Source organism: Tetrao urogallus, assembly GCF_951394365.1.
Source record: "Tetrao urogallus genome assembly, chromosome: 11".
NCBI classification, from domain to species: Eukaryota; Metazoa; Chordata; class Aves; order Galliformes; family Phasianidae; genus Tetrao; species Tetrao urogallus.
In genome coordinates this window covers 12,294,857-12,316,167 of record NC_136824.1, presented here as the reverse complement: position 1 = coordinate 12,316,167, position 21,311 = coordinate 12,294,857, and the positions used below count along the sequence as shown (strand labels likewise).

Genomic DNA, 21,311 nt, shown 5'->3' with positions numbered 1-21,311 from the left:
TTGGTACCATCTTTACACATTACTTGAAACAGTTTCTTGAGACAGTTGAGCTATTGGAAAAAATAGTGTTGCTTGTAAAGGAGTTCCAACCTTATTTCCTCCTGTTATGCTTCTAGTCACATAACAGCAAGCTGATGCTGGCAGATTTTGGGCAATGCAGCCTCAAAGTAGCAAGACTTCAAATTGTAAACTCTTTTCCTTTCCTCTCTGCACTATGGGGAAAAAAAAAAAAGCAACACAAAATCCAAAAAACCACAAACCAACGCAAAACCTAAACCTAAAAGCAAACAAACATACAGACAAAATTAAACAAACTACAATTATTTCCCAACTTCACACATATCTGCATCTGGTGGCGTCCAAATTAAAGCTTTGCCAATAAAATGAAGAAAATTTATTTTTACACCAAATGCTGGGTTAGAAAGTCCTTCATGGAATGGTTAAGCAAGAAATAAGGAGAATTCAGTAAATCTGAAGAGCACTGAAAATATTTGGAATCTGGGAGGTTGAGAGTTCCGAATGGGTGTGATTGACAAAGCACGATTTACCTGAGAGTTAAGATGAAGGGTGAAATGCAAGTAGAGAGCAACAGAGATGATATCTGAGACAGGATAAGAACAAAATCTTGAAAATAAAGAGGAAGACTTTAACAAGATTTGGCAGTGGCTAGAAGGCGGGCTATAAGAGACTTGAACATCAGAGTAATTCTAAACAAATCATTCTTGGCCTGTAAAATTTGAAAAAAAATCTTGGAAAGATAAGAAGAAGTAGTTTTAATGACTTCAAGCTATTACTGAAATTCTTCAGATAAACAAGGAGTGCTGATTTTTCTAAGAGTTTAATTCATATTCAGTTTATATCCATTTGAGTAATTTGGACATTTCTTTTTAAAAATACATGATTCTGGATTGCCATCTTATTCTTCTAATGCACTGTATAAGGTGACTTTTTTTTTTTTTTTTTTGCACAAAAAATTCCAAAATTTTAGGCACATCAAAATTCCAAAAAAGCATCCCATTTATGTTCCTAGAATTCCTTCTGGTTACAAGTGCAAAAAATAGTAATCTCTTCTGTGTATTAGTTAAGTGGACAAAAAACTTATCCAGAGTACAGAAGAGTTCATTTTAACCTTACAAACATCACAATGTTCCAAAGCAGTATCCTAATTCTTATCCTACAAATCTGGGAGACAATCTGTTTCTCCCATATCTCCTACTGATGCACCTCCACCATTCTGTAAGAAAGGAAAAGGGATTCATGGACTGCTTATGATTTTCTTCTATATTTTCACACCAGGAGTCTTTGATTTATGAGTTTTGATCTTAGAATTCTTTCCTCTTAAGAACATAAAAATCAAGGTAGATCCCCCCAAATTCACCTTCCAGACATGTCCATAAATCTCAGCAGAAGCATGAGGCAATTAAAAGAACATTCTGAAGTTGTGAAAATTGAACATACATGAGATTCTCAGGGCTCTATTATTTGCCAATGCTTTATACACATGACGAGTTTTATTCATTCTTATGCTAGAAAAGGCTACTTTGGAGAAGAAATGGCTCTAAATTCACTCCCATCTCTTATTCTGCTCTGTAACACAAAACCTGATTAAAACCAAGGCCCTTACTGAACTTCCTTTACTGATCACTAAGGACTAGCCTATAGCAAAGAAAAGAAATGCTTGAAATTCAATAATGAATAATAGTATTTCCCAGGAGAAAAAATTATGTCTGAATTAAGAATGCTGATGATGTTGCCAAAGTAAGAAACAGATGACACAGACTTTGAGGGAACAGTTAAGAATGATAATGTGACTTGACAGAATCAAGACTGATGGTTTCATAGGACAAGGAGATTTTGTTATGAGTGGTGTAATTCATGCTTAATCAGTCATCAATTTGCCATAATTCAAATCCTCTTCTCTTTAAATCACTTGCTTTTCTCCCCACTCTGTATTTTTTCTCCCTCTGCTAATCTTTTCATTACGATTTCTCAAATTCAGCTAAGCAAAAATATCTGCATCTGATTTCCTTTCTGTGCATCTATGCAATGTTGAAAATATTTGCATAAAAGTTAAAAATGGTGAAGATATCCACACCTCATTATTTCTAAAAATTATTTCAAACAATCAGTTCCATTTTCATCTGAAAAATACTAAAGATGTTTTAGTGTAGGAGGAACTTCACCATCTCCTCCGACAGCACTGGTGCAGTACTGCAGCTACCAGAAGTATATGTATTCTATCAACAGGTTCTGCAATTTCTTTGCAACTCTTATAATTTCTTAAATATGGGAATGTCAGAGAGTTGCATATATTTAAGAAATTATAAGAGTATACTTCATATCTGAATACTATTAAAAGACTCAAGAAACTACCCTGAACTTACGGAAAAGCAATTTTGAAAGGAAAATATCTGCATTTTAAGCAAAGAATCAGTGACAAGACAAACACAGAACATAAGAATGAATATCAGATGACAACTTTTTCTGTTTCTTCTTTGCCCAACATTTAGCCATTGCATAGTAAAGATCATAAAAAAAAAAGTTGAGATTCTAACAACTTCCACTGGTTTCGGTTTCTAATGTTGAAAAGGTGATTATGTGTACTTCATTGCTTTTATTTCTGTGTGTACTTTAACCCTAATTATGCCATGAGTTCATATTGATCCCACAAAATTATCCTGTTCTTTTATTGCTGTGAGACAAAGTGTAATCTAACAAAGTCTTATATCTAACTTTTATAATTTATTTGGGTTTGTCAGAAAATGCAAGCATAGTGCATAGCAAGCGTTGCCATAGCCAACACATCACTGAAGGAGAAGAGTAACCATTTATATGCAGAATCATCTGTGCACCATTAGCAAATTTCAGAATGAATTAGGCCATCTGGCAAAACGATCAGCCTCTGACATTATCATCTCCCCTCACTTCACTTTTCTGGCTGAAGTCAGTGGAAAGGAAAAAAACGAATTACAGCTAAGGCTACAGCCAGTTATGCTAGCAGTGAACAGGTTGAGGGATGCTAGCATTTAGGATTCATTTTTCAATGCAGGAGTAGAATGGGAAGTATAATTAAAAGAGCGCCACTGCAGTGACTCTTCTCCTGAATGAGAAGTTAAATGAAAATTGTATCATCATTTTCAGGGGGGCTGATGAAATAGGTTTGCAAAAGGGGTAGAGGCCCAGTCTCAATTTTTATCAGAAAAAGATGCAAAGTTTAATCTAAGAACATGATCTAGTATTGAGCTACTGTCAGTCATTTGAAGGGGTCCTATGCTCTGGTTACAGGATGCCTACACAAGAAATTGACACACTTTATCCTCAGAGGATTCATAGTTTAAACTTTTTCACCTACGAATGAAACAGAGTGAATAAAAACAAAACAATTTATGTTTAAAAAGTCCATGTCAATGACAGAAGGTCATACATACAAGATGGATGTTTGTCCTTTCATTAGCTTTACAAATGTGCAACACACTTTAGAATACAGATTCTATACATTCTTGTAGGTTAGTTTTCTAGGTCCTACAACATAATTACAGTTGCCCGAATAAATTAAGTAACTGGCAATAGAAAATGGAACACACAGCTAAACTGCATGGTCACAGAGCTTTCTGCAGCCATAAAATCAATGTTTCATTGTCAGTATCTGCACTGACAGAGTCTGCTTATGAAACGCTATTCCTAATCTACACAGCAACAAGGTGTCAAACCTTTAAACCAACAAAGAACAAGGACAAACCATTTTTGCAGGTTGCAAGCAACATGAGAGAACGAACTAATTCTTATTAAGTTAGCTCATGTAGGGGGCAATATATAAAAAGCAATACAGTAACTAGAAGTGGATTATAGAAGAAAAAACAATGAAAGTTCATATGAAATAGAACTTTTTCTCATTAAGGTTTTGGTTATATTAAGAAACAATTAACAACTTAAGCAATGGAAGTCCAATCACATGCAGTGATTAAACTGGGACATTAAAAAGCATGGACAAGAAATCCAAGACAGTTAGGAACCAGCTTTGTTATTACAATTTTCATCTGATTTTTTCACAGGGAAACAAAACAACACCATTTCTACTCATTCTTGAACTGTAGCATTGGACGTAACAAACAATTCTGCACTGAACAGCATTGATTAAATTATCTATAAATGACAGTTTCTCAGTTCTGTTCCCTTAATTTGAACTGGTTTTGGTAGTAAATATTCTCCTTCCAGTTCTCAAAGCTATGCTGTGACCTACACATCAAACTTCTCAGAACTAACTGCTGAAAGTAATATGCAGCAATATTTTTTTTCAGACTAAAACATTTTTGCTAGGCCTACAAACTAATGCTTCAAATTGTCTTAGTTTAACTAAGCCACAGCTTACTTTAGTCAAGATGTAAGATTCCTGCTTCTCATTAGTGAGGTATAATACTTTTTGTAGTGCCTCATATCCTCAGTTACTCCAATCAGAGGCTAACAAGTGAAAAAAAAAGTAATGTGGGAGAGCAAAAAAAAAAAAAAAAGAAAAGGATATACCTTTTTCTGTTAACACGAAAAGAAAAAACTCGTAACAAATATCACAAGCTGCTTGTGTGATGCTTCAACAAAGAAGCCACCAGATATACAGACATACATCAAACTGAAAGTTTAGCATCGCAATTTGCTGTCATAACTGCAATCTCTTAAAAGCCATGGAACATCCTATTGCAATAATTAGATGAACACTGACACAGAGCGAGTTTTAGTAAATGTTTTCAAGGCTAATACATTAATGAATAAGTCTTCAAATCAGTAGCCTAAACAAGAGAAAGCTGTTCTGATGTTGCTAGTTTCTTGTTGATGGACAATATCGTTTGAATATGAATACCAAAACTTTTTATTTAGAAGTCAGGAAAAAAATTCACATATATTGGTTTGTTTTTTTCTGTTATATTTTTCTGTTTTTGAAATGAAGGGAGCTGCGAGGATTCAGAATAGTACAGTACTTAGAAAAGGAGAAGTAGTTTTGGCACAGTAATAAATAATGCTGGACAATATATAAGGTGAAAATCTATAGTTCTAATTGTGACAGACTTCTCTCCAGCCTTATGAGAAAACTGCAGCTGAGGAAAGTGAAAGCAAACAGGCTGTGCATTTTGCAAGCCAAAAAAGTATGCTACAACTTTTTTCCAATGTCAAAAAGCAAGTTAATCAAAAAAATCAGCAATTATCTCTCACAATATTAAAATTTTTTTTCACACCGAGTTCAGTCATTAATCCTGAACAATGTCACCTCTGGCACTAGAAGTTTCTACAGTCTGGAAAAGGTAAAAATGCAATGCTTGGAGATATGACATGCTATGCAGAACTATTTAAGCCACTGGACAGTGCTCCTAGGCTTGCCCAAAGTTATCTAGTCAGAAGTACAAAAGTTACCATGACCATACCACTCTCCACAACATCTTGCAAATTATATTAAGCACATAAACACCATCAAGAACTTTTAGGAGAAAAAAAAGCCATAGCAATCAAAGTGGAAACACATCAGAGTATCTAGATGCTGTTGTATAATTCTGTTGAGTAAGTCTTTAAGATGTTCAAGTGAAAAAAATAAATTATATAACGTGATGTCATCATGTTCTCTTCGTAACGTAACTACAGCAAACAGCACACCAATAAACATAATATCTCTTTTAAATAGTTAAATAAATTAGATAAATTTTATCAATAAGTTTACACACACACACACACCTCCACATTAAATGATAAAAAGGTGTGCCAAATATGAAGGAAGTGATCCCTAGGACTGACTTCAAGATAACTCTTTCTGGAGACAACAAAAGCTTGCAAGTTCATGTCACATTCATTCTCTTTCAGTCACTGAAAGAGATTTTTTTTCATTTTTCTATTCAAACTTCAAACGCTAGACTATGTCGTTACATTATGGCCCATTTACTGAAATGGGGACACAAAATCAATCTACAGCTTTGTAAGCAAAGAGGCAAAAACCTTTGTCCTCAAATAGACCTCTGCAGTTGAATTATTTCATTAATTTATTTTGACTTCATAGAATTTAAAACAAACAAACAAACAATTTTCTTATAAGAACAAATCTTTAAAAATTACAGTAATGTTATGAGACTATTTTGCAGATATAAAAAAAATTCATATAGTACTTACCCACTAAATGCCTGGATTGCATATAGCTTGGAAGCATCCAAGGAACTTCCACTTACTATCCGAGCCTTTAAAGAAAAGCAGAAAATCACAGTTACTCAGTTGCTCTCAGTCTTGGACAAAATTTAACTGTGACAAACATTAACATCTACTGTGAAAATATGTTTAGATGGGTCAGCTCCAGGCCAAAGCTATTTTAACTGTTGCTTTTCAATACATTTTAGTCACATTCAACATTTAATGACATACAGTGGGAGAACCTGCAATATTTTCTATTACTTCCCAAATATTCTTGTTCTTCATGTCTTACAGTGTATGCAACATAGATGATAAATTGAGGCAAAAATCTCAGATATAATGTTTGACAGTAGCAGACCCCTATGTTCACAATTACAACAAGCACAACAGTGAGGGATATCCCGCTCATAATGCAATACACTCAAAGGAAAACAAAAGAGTGAAAAGATGGAAAAAAAAACATGCAAATATCACAACTGAATTCACAATGAAGGAACAAAACAGCTCAGCTAAGTCACAAACACGTATCAACAAAATGCATGATCCCTATCACAAATACACGATTTTAAACCTTTTCATCCACAGAACCGCTATCTGAAAGAGAATTGAGAAGGGAAATATAGGTTAGACAAAACAGATTCTGAAAAAGTATCTAATGCTACAAAAAACGGTCATAGTTTTTATCTGCTAGTGCAGAAACAAACTGCATGAACACCTTGTTCAGCTGTTTCAGTGTAGTCCAATCACTCTCTCTACATTGTAAAGAAATTCAAAGATATTTTCTGCAGCTAAGACCTGATGACACTGTTTGATACTGCAGGACTGTATAAAGAACATATGATCTCTGTAATCTCACCTCTCCACAGCATTTTTAGCTTTTTAATATATATATATGTGCTTAGTACCAATAAGCAAATACTCTGAAAGTGTTAAAAAATGATGCTCTATTTTCAAAATTAAGTAAAGACTTTCTCTGAAAGGATATACATATCTCCTGAATTTCACTTTGTTCTACTACAACTACTCATTTAATGATATAAAAATTACCATGAAAAAGGCTATGATTTACTGCATAAGAATTACAACAGTGCAAGTTTAAGATATGACGTATACGAACTGTTTAATATAAATTGCGAGGCATTCACATTTCTTATCACATAAAAAGTACTTATTGACAGGGATGCACGGCCTTACTTTGTTTTGTCAATTTTGAAATACAGGAAAATTTAAAATTATTTTTATGTACTATATTCCATCAATAAATTGTCTCTTCTGTTTAGATAGAACAGTACATATGCAAAACCTCATTGTTTTGTCACTTTACTGAGCTTTCCATTTTTCTTCCACAAGCAGAGTACATATTTTCTACAGGCTCTCAAAATAGTTCAACTATTTTTAGATATTTGGAGATACCCCAAAATATGTATGTTACATAATGATTATTTTTGTGTTAATCACATCACGTTTTATGGTTTAGAACAATTTATCTATAAGGAAACAACACATTCATGTATATATTTATTTAAAAGGTATTGTCAGATTTGAAAGTGTATACTCCTAAAAGCATTGACAATCCAGCAAAATCAAAGGCCACTGTTGTGCCACTAGCACTGCCTATTATAGTGCTACTAATTTGAAACCCTACCTTTATGGTCAAGGCTAGCATGTACACAAGAATGGGCAAAATAGAAACTGGATGTTAGTTGTTTGAAATGTGTTTTTACCAGATAGATATATCTGATTTTGTGTTATTAAAAAAAAAAATTGAGAGATCAGGCTACTACATATTATCAGTGTGCCAATACCAAACATGAACCCACAGAAAATTTAACTGTGCAGCAGACCTTCTCCATTGCAACACCAGAAAATTTGCCCTTTTCTTATGCTTGCCTGCAGATATTAGCTTTTCTTTCAAATCTGTTGTGAGCAATCCATTTAGAAAGAACATGTCTAAGAGAATGAACTGCTTACTGTCTTAAACAAAAAAGCAATATGCATTATAAAGAATATGAAATTATAACTATTACTAGCATCAAAATCTTCCGTGATTTAGTAAAAATAGAGTAAGTTCTTTATGTAGAAATGGCATCTTCTTTCCATTAAGTGATTCCTTCTAAATTCATTCTTCCAAATACAAATGGGGACACAGTATCATTTCTTAGTTCTATTTTTTTTTAAGAAAAATATTTTTTTTGGGGGGGGGGGGGGGGGGGGGGATATGTGATTATGGGGACTAAATAAAAGAAGAAATATATCAAAGCATTGGAACAGCATCTGGACAGGTGAATCAGAGAAAAGGAAGTAATTCTCAAACTCAGAAAAGGCATGGTGCAGAAGGTGAAGAGAAATTTTGGGACTGAGGGAAGTTTTAGACAGAAGACAGGAAGTTCTAGACACTTGGAAGGTAAGAAATCTCAGCATAATTTGTTCATGCAATCTGTATTTTCCTCCTAGAATATCTATCTAATAATAACTAAATATTCATATTCAACGACTCATAATAAATTTTAGGATTGTGTGTGGAAAAGGGAACTTTTAAATAATTTGCAGTTGCTTAAGGAGTTTGCAGTTCACAGAAATTTTGTTACCAGCTGCCTAAAGAATCATGATGAGTTCTACGCTTAATTCAGATGGCTTTTGTTCAGAAAGTTATATTAAGAATAAAAAAATATTTAGACTTGCATTCCACATTAAATGGAATATTGTGTTTTGGAACATGAGATGGACATAGGAAATTTTCTTTACCTCTCCTTGGTTTCAGCCAGCTTCATCTAAATCCACTACACTTCCTTTACTGGAACCTAATTTTGCTTTTTCCTAAAACTAGGAAGGAGAGTAACAATCAACAATTAGAAAGGGAAACAAGGTACTACAATGGTTTTTTAACTTGTTCTTCTTTGCAGTTGGTACTTAGAAAAGATGTATTTATTTCTCAATTCAAATACATTTCTATTTCCTTTTTCAACAGTAATTGTGTGAAGCAGGCAACTGGCACAAAGTTCCTCAAAACAAATTTTGAGGACATCTTTTTATTTTATTTTGAGAATCGACTGCAACTTCAGAGATAAAATTGATCTGAAAAGTTCAGCATTTATTGCTACTTCTGAACATACCCTGAGCTAAGGAAATGTTTTCTATGTGTGAGAGCACCAAATTAAGAAGTGTGCAATCACTAAGCAATTCACTTTGGTAGTCATTAGACTGCCAGAACAGACAGCAGCATTCTTTGATGTAGATAGGAAGTGAATTGTGATTATGTAAGAGACCACTGAATGTACTTTTGTCTCAGGGTACGAAAGCAGACATCTCTGATTATACTGCAGAATGACAGTGATTTACTTAAAAGAGCTTATCTTCATGTAACTCATCTCTTCCACCTACCCATCCCATGGCAAACAAGAAACATTAAAGAATTTATGAATGTATTAAGAACAGTGTGACACTGGTTCATTTAGCTAAGCCTATGGGATGTTTCTTAATTCATTTAAATTAGCTTCTCTCTACTTATACTATGTTTTATGTGAAGATTCACTATATACCCAAATATACACTTCTTGTTATACACTCTGTTATTTATGCAGGGAATTTTACCAAGTTTAGAAATAAAATTCAGGGAGTAACAGTTTCAAAATACATTATTTCTGCCCAGTATATTCCATATACATACAACTGTGCAGTAGAATGGTCATCCAACTACTTACTAGTGAAAATTACATTTACAAACATGAAACAGAAAAGGCAAAAAAACATTTATTTATATTTCTGTTAGTCTAACAGTTTCAAACTCAATAATAATTAGGTAAATTAGGTAACGAGAGGAAAAACCTACTTTAACTTTGGTTAAGGGTACCGCAGTGCTACAATGCCCCTCTTTTTCATTTAAATTTATCTAATGACAACAATTTAATTAACACAAAGAAGAAAAGGGAAAATATCACTAACTGCAGCAGAGAACACACGATCTGTTATCACAGATCTATGCAGCATTCCTAATAGCTGATAACAACAACAAAAAAAGGAGAGGATACTCTTAAGGAACACTTTGCAATCCATATTTTCAGGTGCTTTTCTTGCTGAGGTAGAATATTCTCTACAGCTCTACCGCAATCTCTAACCCTCTCAATCTCTTCTAATTCTTCATTCCTTCTCCTGTCTCTATCACTCCATAGGCTTCTCAAGCAGACTCAAAGATTTGAGTAAACAAGAAATTCAGAATAATCACTTGCTAAAATCCTGCCAATAAGAAAATACTGAAAGGCTGTATAATTTTCAGCAACTCCACCAAATACTGATTTCTGTTGAAAATGTACCATTGTGGTAAACTATTCCCATGATAGGGGAAAGTGAGAATAGCTTTTTGGTTTTCCTTCAAAAGAGGCCACAAGTGTCTTTCTGCCTATATATCTGTTTACACTGTTTGAAGCAGATCAGGTAAAACTTTCAAAAAGTGTCTGAGTGCTGCATAATTACTACACAAGCTCAGTGTGAAAAACAACAGATCTTATAAATGCTGTGCTTTCCAGTAATCAATTGTTTTCAAATTAACAAGTGATCTGAATTGCAACATTTCTAGTTTAACTATTCCAGCATCAACTACCCTCACTATAAATATTTTTTCCTTATTTCTAATCTAAAACTCATCTTTTATGAGACAATCAGAAAATCAAACATACACCCAAGACAACAACCTGATCAGTTTGCCTTTAGCAATAATTCCATTAAAAATGTTTAAAAGATTATTATTATTATTTATAATTATAAAAGATTATATTATTATTTAAGTCATATTGATCCTTCAAGCCTTGTGGCATTATTTAATTTTTGCACTTTTCTGAGCAGTGGAATATCATAATACACTTTCATGACTGCAAAAACGTAGTTTAACTTCCTCCCTCTAGCACAAAAACAGCAGTAAGGTCATAAAAAAATCAAAATATTAGGAAAGATCAAGATGTTATTATGCATACAATCTTAATTTTTCTCTCTTGTAATTATGCTTAATTGTATGACACTAAATTGGAAGATGACAAAGTTCATTATTCTTTTTAAGTAACATTTTAATCTTTAATTCTAGCAAACTGTTCCAAGAACGTCAAACTGACTGATAATTATGCTATTCCTGGAAGGAAACCCTTTGGACAAAATACTTCAAATAGATTAAAAAAAAACAACACAGCTGTTCCGTGGAAATAACATGTCTAAAATCACCCAGTCAGAAGCAGCGCATAGTCTGAGTTGGACAATTCTAAGTAGCATATAACTGCTAAGAAAGGGAAACTAATGATGAAAACTAAGTCCAAATAAAATATAAAAGATGTGCAAAAATGTGCAAAAGATGTGTCAAAAATAAAAGATGTGCACTACATTGTTTGAAATAATAACACAAATTAAGATAAGCTGATATAATAAATATGGTAATGAAAAACTGAAATTATCAGTACAGAACAGAATATTACAGAATCTGATCCTAGAGAATGCTGCATTGCTAAGGTATATTTGAGGAAGAGATACTGTGCAATGTTTGAAAGGTAGTCTCAAAGCTAACACATCACATGAGATGAGTGATGCTTTTCTGACAGAGAGAAGGTCACACTTGAATAAAACTTGGTTGACAGGAGAAATGGAAGAATTGCTGCTAGCACTTTACTAGCAGTGATGTAGAAAAATTACTAGCATATACATCGAGAGCAAAAACAGGAGGTCAGCTTGGTGAAGATAAAAACTGCATCTGTGTCTTTACAAACAAGCTGGTCTGAAAATTTGAAACAAGAAGACGTGATTTAAAAACATCTCTGGTGTTTAGAAATAGAGTTGCGTTAGACTTACAATGGCTCTTGTCTTCACTTATCCTCAAAGAGCTACTGGATACAACTATTTACTTCTCAAATTTATCTCCTGAATAAATCTTTGTCAAGAACTACTTGATAGTGATATGTGGAATGATATTACTGTTTCTAAATATTTGGTGTTCACAAACAAGAAAGCCCTCAGCTGGGCTTTCCTTCTTGTCAGAGTGATCTTACAGTAAAATGCAGAGTGCATTTAGGAACTCTTCCAAATCCAAAAAGCAGAGGGATTGTAAAACAAAATCTGTGGAGAATAAGGAGGAATATTTTATCTCTTTTAATACAAATCATAACTGTAAAAGGAACCAAGTCTACAAAATCAACACTGGTTATGTATTGATATAATATTGATATTATGTATTGATTATATATTGATATAGAATTGATTATTCTACACAGCCACCATATTCACAATATATTTGGCTTGGAATACTATACAACAATCTTGTGCATTCCACAGGCTACGGCATTCATAAGTGTTGTTGATTGTTTCTTCTCCTATGTCTTTGTATTCGCTTCCTAGCTTAGTTTAAGAATGTTTTTTAAATAGTCTCAAATGTCTAAAAAATGACCCTTAAAAGTTTGAAATCAAGTGGAAAACTTTAGATAAGTCAGAATAATTTCAAGACTTAGTAGAGGCAGAAAACGTGAGTGAATGTACAAGCACCAGCAGAGTAAGGTGGTGACATCAGCCATTTTTGTTTACTGACATAAGATAAAGAAAGCTCATTTGTTGGTGGGAACATTGTTTAACTAATAATGAGAGAAGAAAAAGACTTGAACTACTTCAATGCTAATACGGTTTATCATACAAGATAAATGGAGTAAAGATAAAAATTATAGAAAATAATGTTTAGTTGCACTGTGATATTTGGGAATAATTCTTTGGGTAGAAGAATTCTGTGGATTATTAAACTACATCATGTAAGTAAATTTCAGGCTACGTTCTCAGTAGCAACTTAATTGAACAGAAGTTTACACAGGTTGTAGGAGATATTGAACTGGAATAGGTTTCAAACATTTGAAAGAATTCAAAATATTCTTTGCATGCTTCACATGCTTTGGCACTAGTCCTGTAAAAACATCAGCTGAAATGGTTTTCCCTGTATTTGGAATCACAGTATGAGTAAACAAAATTGGAGAGCCAGAAAAAGAAAAAATTTAAATATAACTATCTTCATTAGTCAACTGCAGAGAAGCTACCAGCTACCAGTTGGTAGCTTGTTGTCTGCTACTACTTGATTAGTCCTCCATTTACAATGGTCTCTTTTTTCTTCCTCCCTCCTGTATTTAATATTTTATACACCATTCACTTAATTTTAGAGAGTGTCAAGGACATTTATAAACATCTCTATCAGCAACGCAACTATAGAAGACAAGGCTATTTTTCAGGGCTTCCTGAAAAATCTGTTATTTTTGTGGATTTTAACATGAAAATTAGTAAAATTGAAGCAGAATGAATAAGAACTTCATGCTAGGCCAGTACAGGAAATAAACTTGTAAAAATTAAGAAGTGTACGTGCATCTTGTTTTTACCCCACATATGTTTATCAGTAAGCTCTATCCTTATTTTTAAGTTTACCAAAATTTCTGATCATGCGAGCCATCTTTTGAATACTGTCTGCACATCAGAGCAGGTACGAAGAGAAATTCTGTGGATTTTCTACAGATCACCTGGAAAATGTGAATAAAGAGAAAGCTGGGCACCTCTTGCATGAAAGTAGTCAAAATTCTTAGGCAGCAAAAGAGAAAACCTCTCCAGCTTTTTACTTTATTGCAATATTCTGCTTTCTCAATAGGTCAGAAAAAGGTTTGAGCATATTTATGAACTGATGACTTCTAAGACATTATACTTTTTCAAAATATACATCTAGATACTTTTCAGTCAGTTGTTTTAACAAAATTCCTTTATCCTACCACTGTTTTATAGAAGTATGCAGTTTTTTTGCTTCTAAAATACAGTTCTCTAAAAAAAAAAAAAAAGTTAAAATATTTTAGATAAAAAGAGAAAGTATTTCTTAATCTGGATAATACAATATTAATTTGTCCTCATTTCCTCAGCAGAATCAATGTAAACAAATGCTTGAACTGGTATTTATGCTTAGATTTTCTCTGAGCTCTTAAAAATTTTATTTTGAATCAGTTTAAATAAAAATGCAGGGAAATTTCACAAATACTAATCAATCTACATCAATTCTAAAGTTGGTAAAAATAATGTTAAATTATCTTCTGTTCTTGTAAGATTTACGGTAGCGGAGATTAGCTCAATGCAGCTTGTTTGGATTTAATTACATCTAAGTCTTCAGTGGCATCTCAACACCTTTAACTAAACAGGATAGCTATAAACTCAAGGTTATATTATTATTTATATTTATATTTTTAAGCAACAAAATACTTGAAGAGATGAGAAGGTAATAACAACAGAGCAACTGAAAGATTTTGAAGATTCCAAACTGTTACTTCTGTTACAGCAAAAAAAGACTGAGTAAAATGGGCAAAAGTCCCCCACAAATGACATTTGTTTCACTATGGTATGAACAATACTGATGGTACTTAAACTTTCTGCTGGTCAAAGAATTAGCAGCTCATTTTGGCATAATACACACAGATAAACACATTCTATTAGCATTGATTGTTGTGTTATTTTATACACCAAACCAGAATTTCTCCATCCTACTAGAAAGCCTTCTCCTACACAATCTACATCAGTTGACTGAGAATAAACTTTATTCTTAAACCAAACAAAACAATCAAGAAAACACGCACAAAAAGTTCAAACAATTAACAGTATTTTAACTCATTTTCATGTGAATCACAGCAGTGATCTTGTGAAGTCCAAATCCAAGATTCATATTCATACAGCAAAACTGATACATTAACGTTGTCAGTTAATAATAAATGTGCGTACCTTCACGAGTACAGTAAAAATAAGTGGAGGTAAGATGGAAAAGGAAAAAAAAAAAAACAAAAACACAGAGTACGACGAGACTAGATTACTTTTCTAAAGCCTACACTGTTTGGGAAAATAATCTAATACATACTGTTCATATTTCCAAATAAGAAAGTATACACTCGTTTCCAGATAGCGTAGTTGAAATTGCCAGAGTTTGGAATGTATGTAAATTACATACTTCTTTTACTGACAGCTTTTCTTAATCTGCAACCAAATGACCACAGTTTCAAGCCTTAACATTTCCTTCTACAAAGGAAGGAGGAAAAATATAAGCACCCTTCTCTACACAAAATGAGGCTTTTATTGATCCTAATTTCTGTAAATTCAGTTTTCTAGTAAGAGACCAAAAAAGATAATGCAAATCTCTTCCTATAAAACAACAAGAAAAGCAGCTGTCATACAATTTTAAGACAACTCCTGTTCCTGGCCACTGCAATCTGACTTGCTAATATATGTATGCATAGGGTAGGATTGCATTCACCCATCTTAAAATAATAAACAAACATCTAGACCAAAGGCTTACTAAAACCTGTCCAGCCACCAAATGATTAACAAGATCTTCATCAACAAGATCATGAAGCTACTAGTTGTAAATTACCCTTCACAGACAGAAGTCTGTATTGTCATTGGAAGTGACTTGCAAGAGTCAGGAAGCTTAGCCAGAATGATAGTTTCATCAGGAGATAAACTTATCTAAGGCATCTACAAAAGATAAGGAGAACAAAATTGGAATGGAATGAAAGACACTAATAGGGAAAAAACTAAAAAGAGAGAAAGTAACAAGCGAAGACTGGAACGAATAAAGAAAAGGTTTTTCTTGATTATGGTGCACAGAAAACCAGACCACTTACAAATATTTCTGATACTCTTTTCCAAAATTAATATTCACACAATTACAATGTTCCTATGTCCTTACAAAACTTTAAATCCTAGGTTTATTTCTATGTTGCTCATGTTTCCTCTCACCCTCATATCCTATTACTCACTCCAGTATGCCTCCAAAACCAAGTTGCAATAAATAATACATAAGCAATCAGCCCATAACATATTTTTTCTTTTCCGCTAGCAGCACAGATGAGGGCTATCCAATAGGACTCTTGTGCACTCATACATTATTTACATACCAAAGTTTAATTGACCTTACCTCAAGTGTTACAAGATGAAAAGATTCTAAATTTTTTTTCTTTTAATACTAGATTGGAGAAATGACACTATGATATTATCAAGCTATGCTTCTTCTTGTCCAGATTGCTTACTATCCTCCCTTCCTTGCCTACATTGACGAATGAAACAAGTCACTAAAAAAATAGGCAATAATTTTCAACAAAAATTGAATCACACCACTAAACAGTTCTGGTATTGTTCACTGTCATCTAGCCCGTTTACTCTCCAATTCTACCTCCAAAGGCATGAACCCACTTGCAAAGAGAATGGACAGAGTAGAAAACCTTAGAGGCTACAAACTGTACAGTTTGTGTATTTAGGCATAAAACATGACAGACTATACTGTAAGTAAGTACCACCATACATACTACAAGACATGAAAGCATATTTTTAACAAACCAGTCAGAGACCAGTGAGTCGAAAAAAATTGTCAGGAAAATAAAGCGTGAAGAGAAAACAGATCTGCCACTAAATAAAACAAAATAAAACAAAAAATCAATGCATGTCATTGTCTGGATAATCTAAGAAGTACTATTGTAGCTGTCTTTCAGTAAATTCCCTTTAACCTTTATTTCAGTGGAAAAAAGGTTCAGGTTCTAGTATGACAACTTATAACACTGCAAAAACTAAATCCTGTAGTGTACATCTAACAGTGCACTTTTATGAACAGGATTTGGGGTTGGTTGTCTTCTCTGTAAGTATACTGTAAGAAAAACTTCAGTAGTTCAGAAGAAAAAAATGACAGTAGAGTAAGAGACTGAAAGAGTTCTTTCACTTGCTGGGTTAAAGGAATTAAAAAAGGACTGGCCACACAAGACATAATATCATACTGTATATATTATATAATACTATATATACATATATATACAACACCATAAAGCTGCATCCACAAAACACATACCTAACAATTTTGTTACACTGTTTGAATATAAAAACAGACTTTAATATAGACTTTCAAATTAGTCATTTTTTGTAGAACACACTTCCAATTTCACTCTAATTTTATCATGAAGTGCTTGTTCATTTACAAAATAAATGCCATGGTACCTCAAGATTTGGATGCTAATTACTACTACAACAATCTTTAGCCAGAAGCAGAATTCTTCATCTTTAATATGAATGTATCAGATGAATACTTTTGCAAGGTTGATAAAGAAAGCAAAGATTCAGACAAGATGACAACTACCATCTGGCTAGCTATAGTAATTATGTGATTCCAATTAAAAGAGCAAGTAATATTATAACATTACAATTTGTGTAGGCTAACACTGAAGATCATTATACTTGGTGTATTACTAGAAGTGTTAAAATTATGCATATGGCTGTCTGCTTTGAAGTCTGTTCACAGGGAAGTTAAGATTGTAACAAATATCTCTATCAGCCTCCATAAGTTAAATTCATTTCCTGCACACATTCTTATACATGGATACCTGTTATGCTTCCTCCCTCTTTCAAATCCTTTCTCCTCCCCCCCGCCCCCCTTTTTTTTTTTTTTTTCAGGACAAATCACTCATTTAAGGGTATTTTGCCAGTATAATTAAGGACAGAACTTACATCAGATTTGACTTGTACCTTGTTATGTGCTTTGGAGAGCACATGTTGCATACAGAATGAGGACCACTACTTATCAGGATGAATACAGAAACAGATGCATCTTAAAACTGTTAAGAAACACTGAATGCTATGTTTTGCTCCTGTGACTGCAATTGTATCAAGAATATTAAACTGGTTCTTTTTGTAAGTCTTGTGAAATTTTTATTTTCAAGTAGCAAATTAGAAGCACTGCAATTGCTCATAAATATATGTTTGAATGAATGTACTCTGAAAATTGGATAATTATAGCTTTTTGAATTCCACGGGACTGCTTCACCTTATAAACCAAACCAGAAATAAGCAGAACTTCTGTCACAAATGTCAACTGAAGCAGGATTGGATACCATACGGAAATTAATAACCAATTCTAACAAGAACAACATTTTGCTAAAATACAATATAAAAAATATTAAATTTACCTCCAGAAAGAATTTGGTCTTCCAAGTCATTCATTTGTTTCTTGTATGCTTTTAAAGCAGCTTCTTTGAATGACGGTCGTATTCTTTTTTTCTTTGGAGCTTCAGTAAGCATCTCTTGGACATTCTGGTTTTCATCTTCCCTTATTTCCATGTGAGCATCCATTTGAGCATCCATCTCACTTTCAACTTCCAGAACTTCCTCGCTGACCAAACCATCAAACTGTCCATCATACTGTTCCTCTGGAAGTATTGTATAAGGACTTTCACGTGGAGGTTGTCCCAGTTCATATTCTTGGACCTGCTCACTTGTTTCACTACTGTTTGTTCTATTTTCTAGTTTAGCAAGGACTTGTTCCATTACTTCAACATAGTCTGTTTCATTCTCACCAGGTGGTTCAATTAAATCTTCTTCATAATCTGCTTTGTAGTAATAAGGCTCAGCATAAACATCAGAATCTAGTGTTGTGCTAGATTCATTTGCAGTAGACTGAGACAAAGTTCTAAATCTTCCCATGAAAGACGATCCACTGTCTTCGTATCCACTTAAACTTTGTGTACTTTTATTCCAGACAACTTCTAATGCTGACTTAGCACGTTGAAGTGTAGATCCAAATTTAGGAAAGCTAAAAGTCTTATCAGAAAGGTCTATGCTTAATCTACTGTGCCACGACTTAGGGGCTGCTTCTTCTGAGTCATCACTTGGTAGTTCACTCTGACTTCGGTACATCATAGGCAAACGATTTTGATTCTGATAAGGTGATTTAGAATTTGTTTCCTGATAATCGTCATATTGACCAGTCCACTGACTTTGTGATTCGCTATCAAGGCCTGCACATGATGGGGAAGTTCCGTCAAGGGTATAATCATAGCTTTCAGTATCATACTGTAGGTCAGAACTTTGGCACTTTCCAAAATCTGTCTGCTGATCTGAAGGGCTGCTCATATCATACACAAAAACTTCTTGTGTAGATGAGTCTAGGCCCAAATCTGCCCCTTGTTCCAACTGATTCCAATCTTTCCACGGTGAAAAGTCATCATGTAAAGAAAGCTGAGAATCACTATAGCGGCTTCTGTCTCTAGATACACACATTATTCCATTGCTTAATCCACTGTCAACAGTTTCAGTATTCTCTACTTCATTTTGCTCTGGATACTGTTGTGCATCCTGTGCAAAAGTCTGTTCCTGAGAACTGCCATACCAGTTGGCAGAATCATCTTGCCTTCGCTGCCAAAGTTCTCGATCTGAGGAAGACAACAATGAACTACCGTTTGCTTTGCTAAAATACTGATTTTCTGAAAAATCTTCAGAGTAGGACTGACACAATTTTGAGAAATCTGACTCTGAACGGCTAAGTTTAGGTGCAGCAAAGTCATTCTGCAAATGCCATAGAGGAGTCATGTCTGAATAATACATCTTTGGTTGCTTTTCCACGTTGTCAAATTCTGGTGACTGACTGTCATAATTTCTTCTGTTTGAAAAGGTGTTATTATCAGCAGTTCTATTAAGGTCTTTATGATCTGGGGACTCAACATTCCCCTTTGTAGTGCTTGCTTTTATTTGAAGTGCTGATTTAGATACCTTTGCATAACTGTTCTTATTTATATCTGATTCCATGTCTTTATCGCTGTCAGGTGACTCCCAGTCATGCATTTTAGTTTTTGTCTCCACAGGTAAAATCTTCATATCCATACTCTCATAAGTTTGAGAAGAAGGCAACCCTCTTTCTTTTTTCTCTTTTATGTCATGTGAAAAAACATCTGTAGAAATTCCAATACCAGTTCCCTTAAGTTTATAAGACTTTTTTAAAAGCAAATCTCTCTGTTGTGATGACTCAAAGTAAACAAGAATGGGTCTTGGCTTTGCATTTGGACAGTCTCTTTGTTGCCCCAGTCTCTGGGCAAACTCAATTTTAATAGTGCTGTGTGCCTCTGAGAACCCCATTTTTTCTATTAGTATTTTGTAAACTATATTTTCAGTTTTTTCAAGTCTCTCTTCAGGCACGTTTAGAAACCTAAGACTTGCTTTGTTTCCGGGATGGCCTATCTGCTTAATGTAATCATGTATGTCTCGAGTTTCTCTTCTGGATTGTACAAATCCAGTTCGCAATTGTTCAATTTCATTTTGCACCACTTCTACACTACTGGAAATTTCATCAATTGATTGTTTCAGAGCATTTACATGCCCTCGTAGTTCAGAAAGTTCTGTTTCTATTTGGCTTATTCCCTGAAGCTCTTTAAAGATCATTTCCATGACATCATGGGTTTGGCTAATACAACCCGTTGAACTGAAGCCAGGTTCAAGAGTATTTGATTTCGGGTGACGGCCAGTTCTATCTAGAGATTTACTTCTCAAGCCCCATGTTTTCTTCCATGTACTTAGTTCAGAGTCTGATGAGACACATTCTTGACTCTTCTTCCATTTCCTCAGTTTGCGTAGAGCTCCAAGCTTCAGTGTATGTAAAGTACGTTCTCCATCAGAACTTCCATCAGATGCCGCAAGGCTGCTTAAACTCTTTCTGTTGCGTCTCACAGGCATTGTGTGTGAAAAGCACTCGTTTTTCTTGCTATTACTTTTTACCTCACTTAATGAATCAGAATATGAACTATCATTTGAAGACAGATCTTGTGTTAAATCTTCATTATTACTGTTTGTTACAAAAACATGCTTTTGCAGTCCATTGGCAATAGCAACTCTGTAACTGAATGTCGGAGAAAGAGAAAATTCTCTATTACTTTCCTCTTCTTCAGTTGATAAGTTGCGAGCAGATGGACACTTAGCAATCTTTTTAACGGTGCTTTTTAAAGTATTTGAAAATTTTGGATTCTTTGTTTGTCCAGTTGGAGTTAAATCTTGTTCCCTTTTGCTCTGACAACTCTCTTTCCTTTTTGTACTATTTCCCAATTTCTTTGTAAACATTCCTTTGCAAATCTTATATATGTAAGATGGGATCAGGCTCTTTAAGCAGGAGGAAACCATGGAGTGTAATTTATATAGATACGTTTCCACAAGACATAATTATGGATCCAGCCAAATATTTGCATCTCCAGCAGGAACATCAGTATTTCATCAACAGAGACTTTAGACTTGTAGACTACTGATGCTTTGGTATCACTTCACAGGAAAAGGAAACCAACAAGAATTACCACAACCCCCAACCAAAAAGCCATATGTTCTTG

The 21,311-nt window shown here is 34.0% G+C and overlaps 1 protein-coding gene across 1 annotated transcript in view; it reads right to left on the bottom strand.

The window, feature by feature from the left end:
• UNC13C (unc-13 homolog C) overlaps positions 1-21,111 on the bottom strand; it is a gene marked incomplete at both ends in the record, with an annotated part of 119,068 nt that extends 97,957 nt beyond the window's left edge. Inside the window, 2 exons of the mRNA XM_079541048.1 lie at positions 6,145-6,209; positions 18,112-21,111. Coding sequence (XP_079397174.1) covers positions 6,145-6,209; positions 18,112-21,111 — 3,065 coding nt within the window. The remainder of the gene's footprint in view (positions 1-6,144; positions 6,210-18,111) is intronic.
• Between the last annotated feature and the right edge of the window lie 200 nt (positions 21,112-21,311).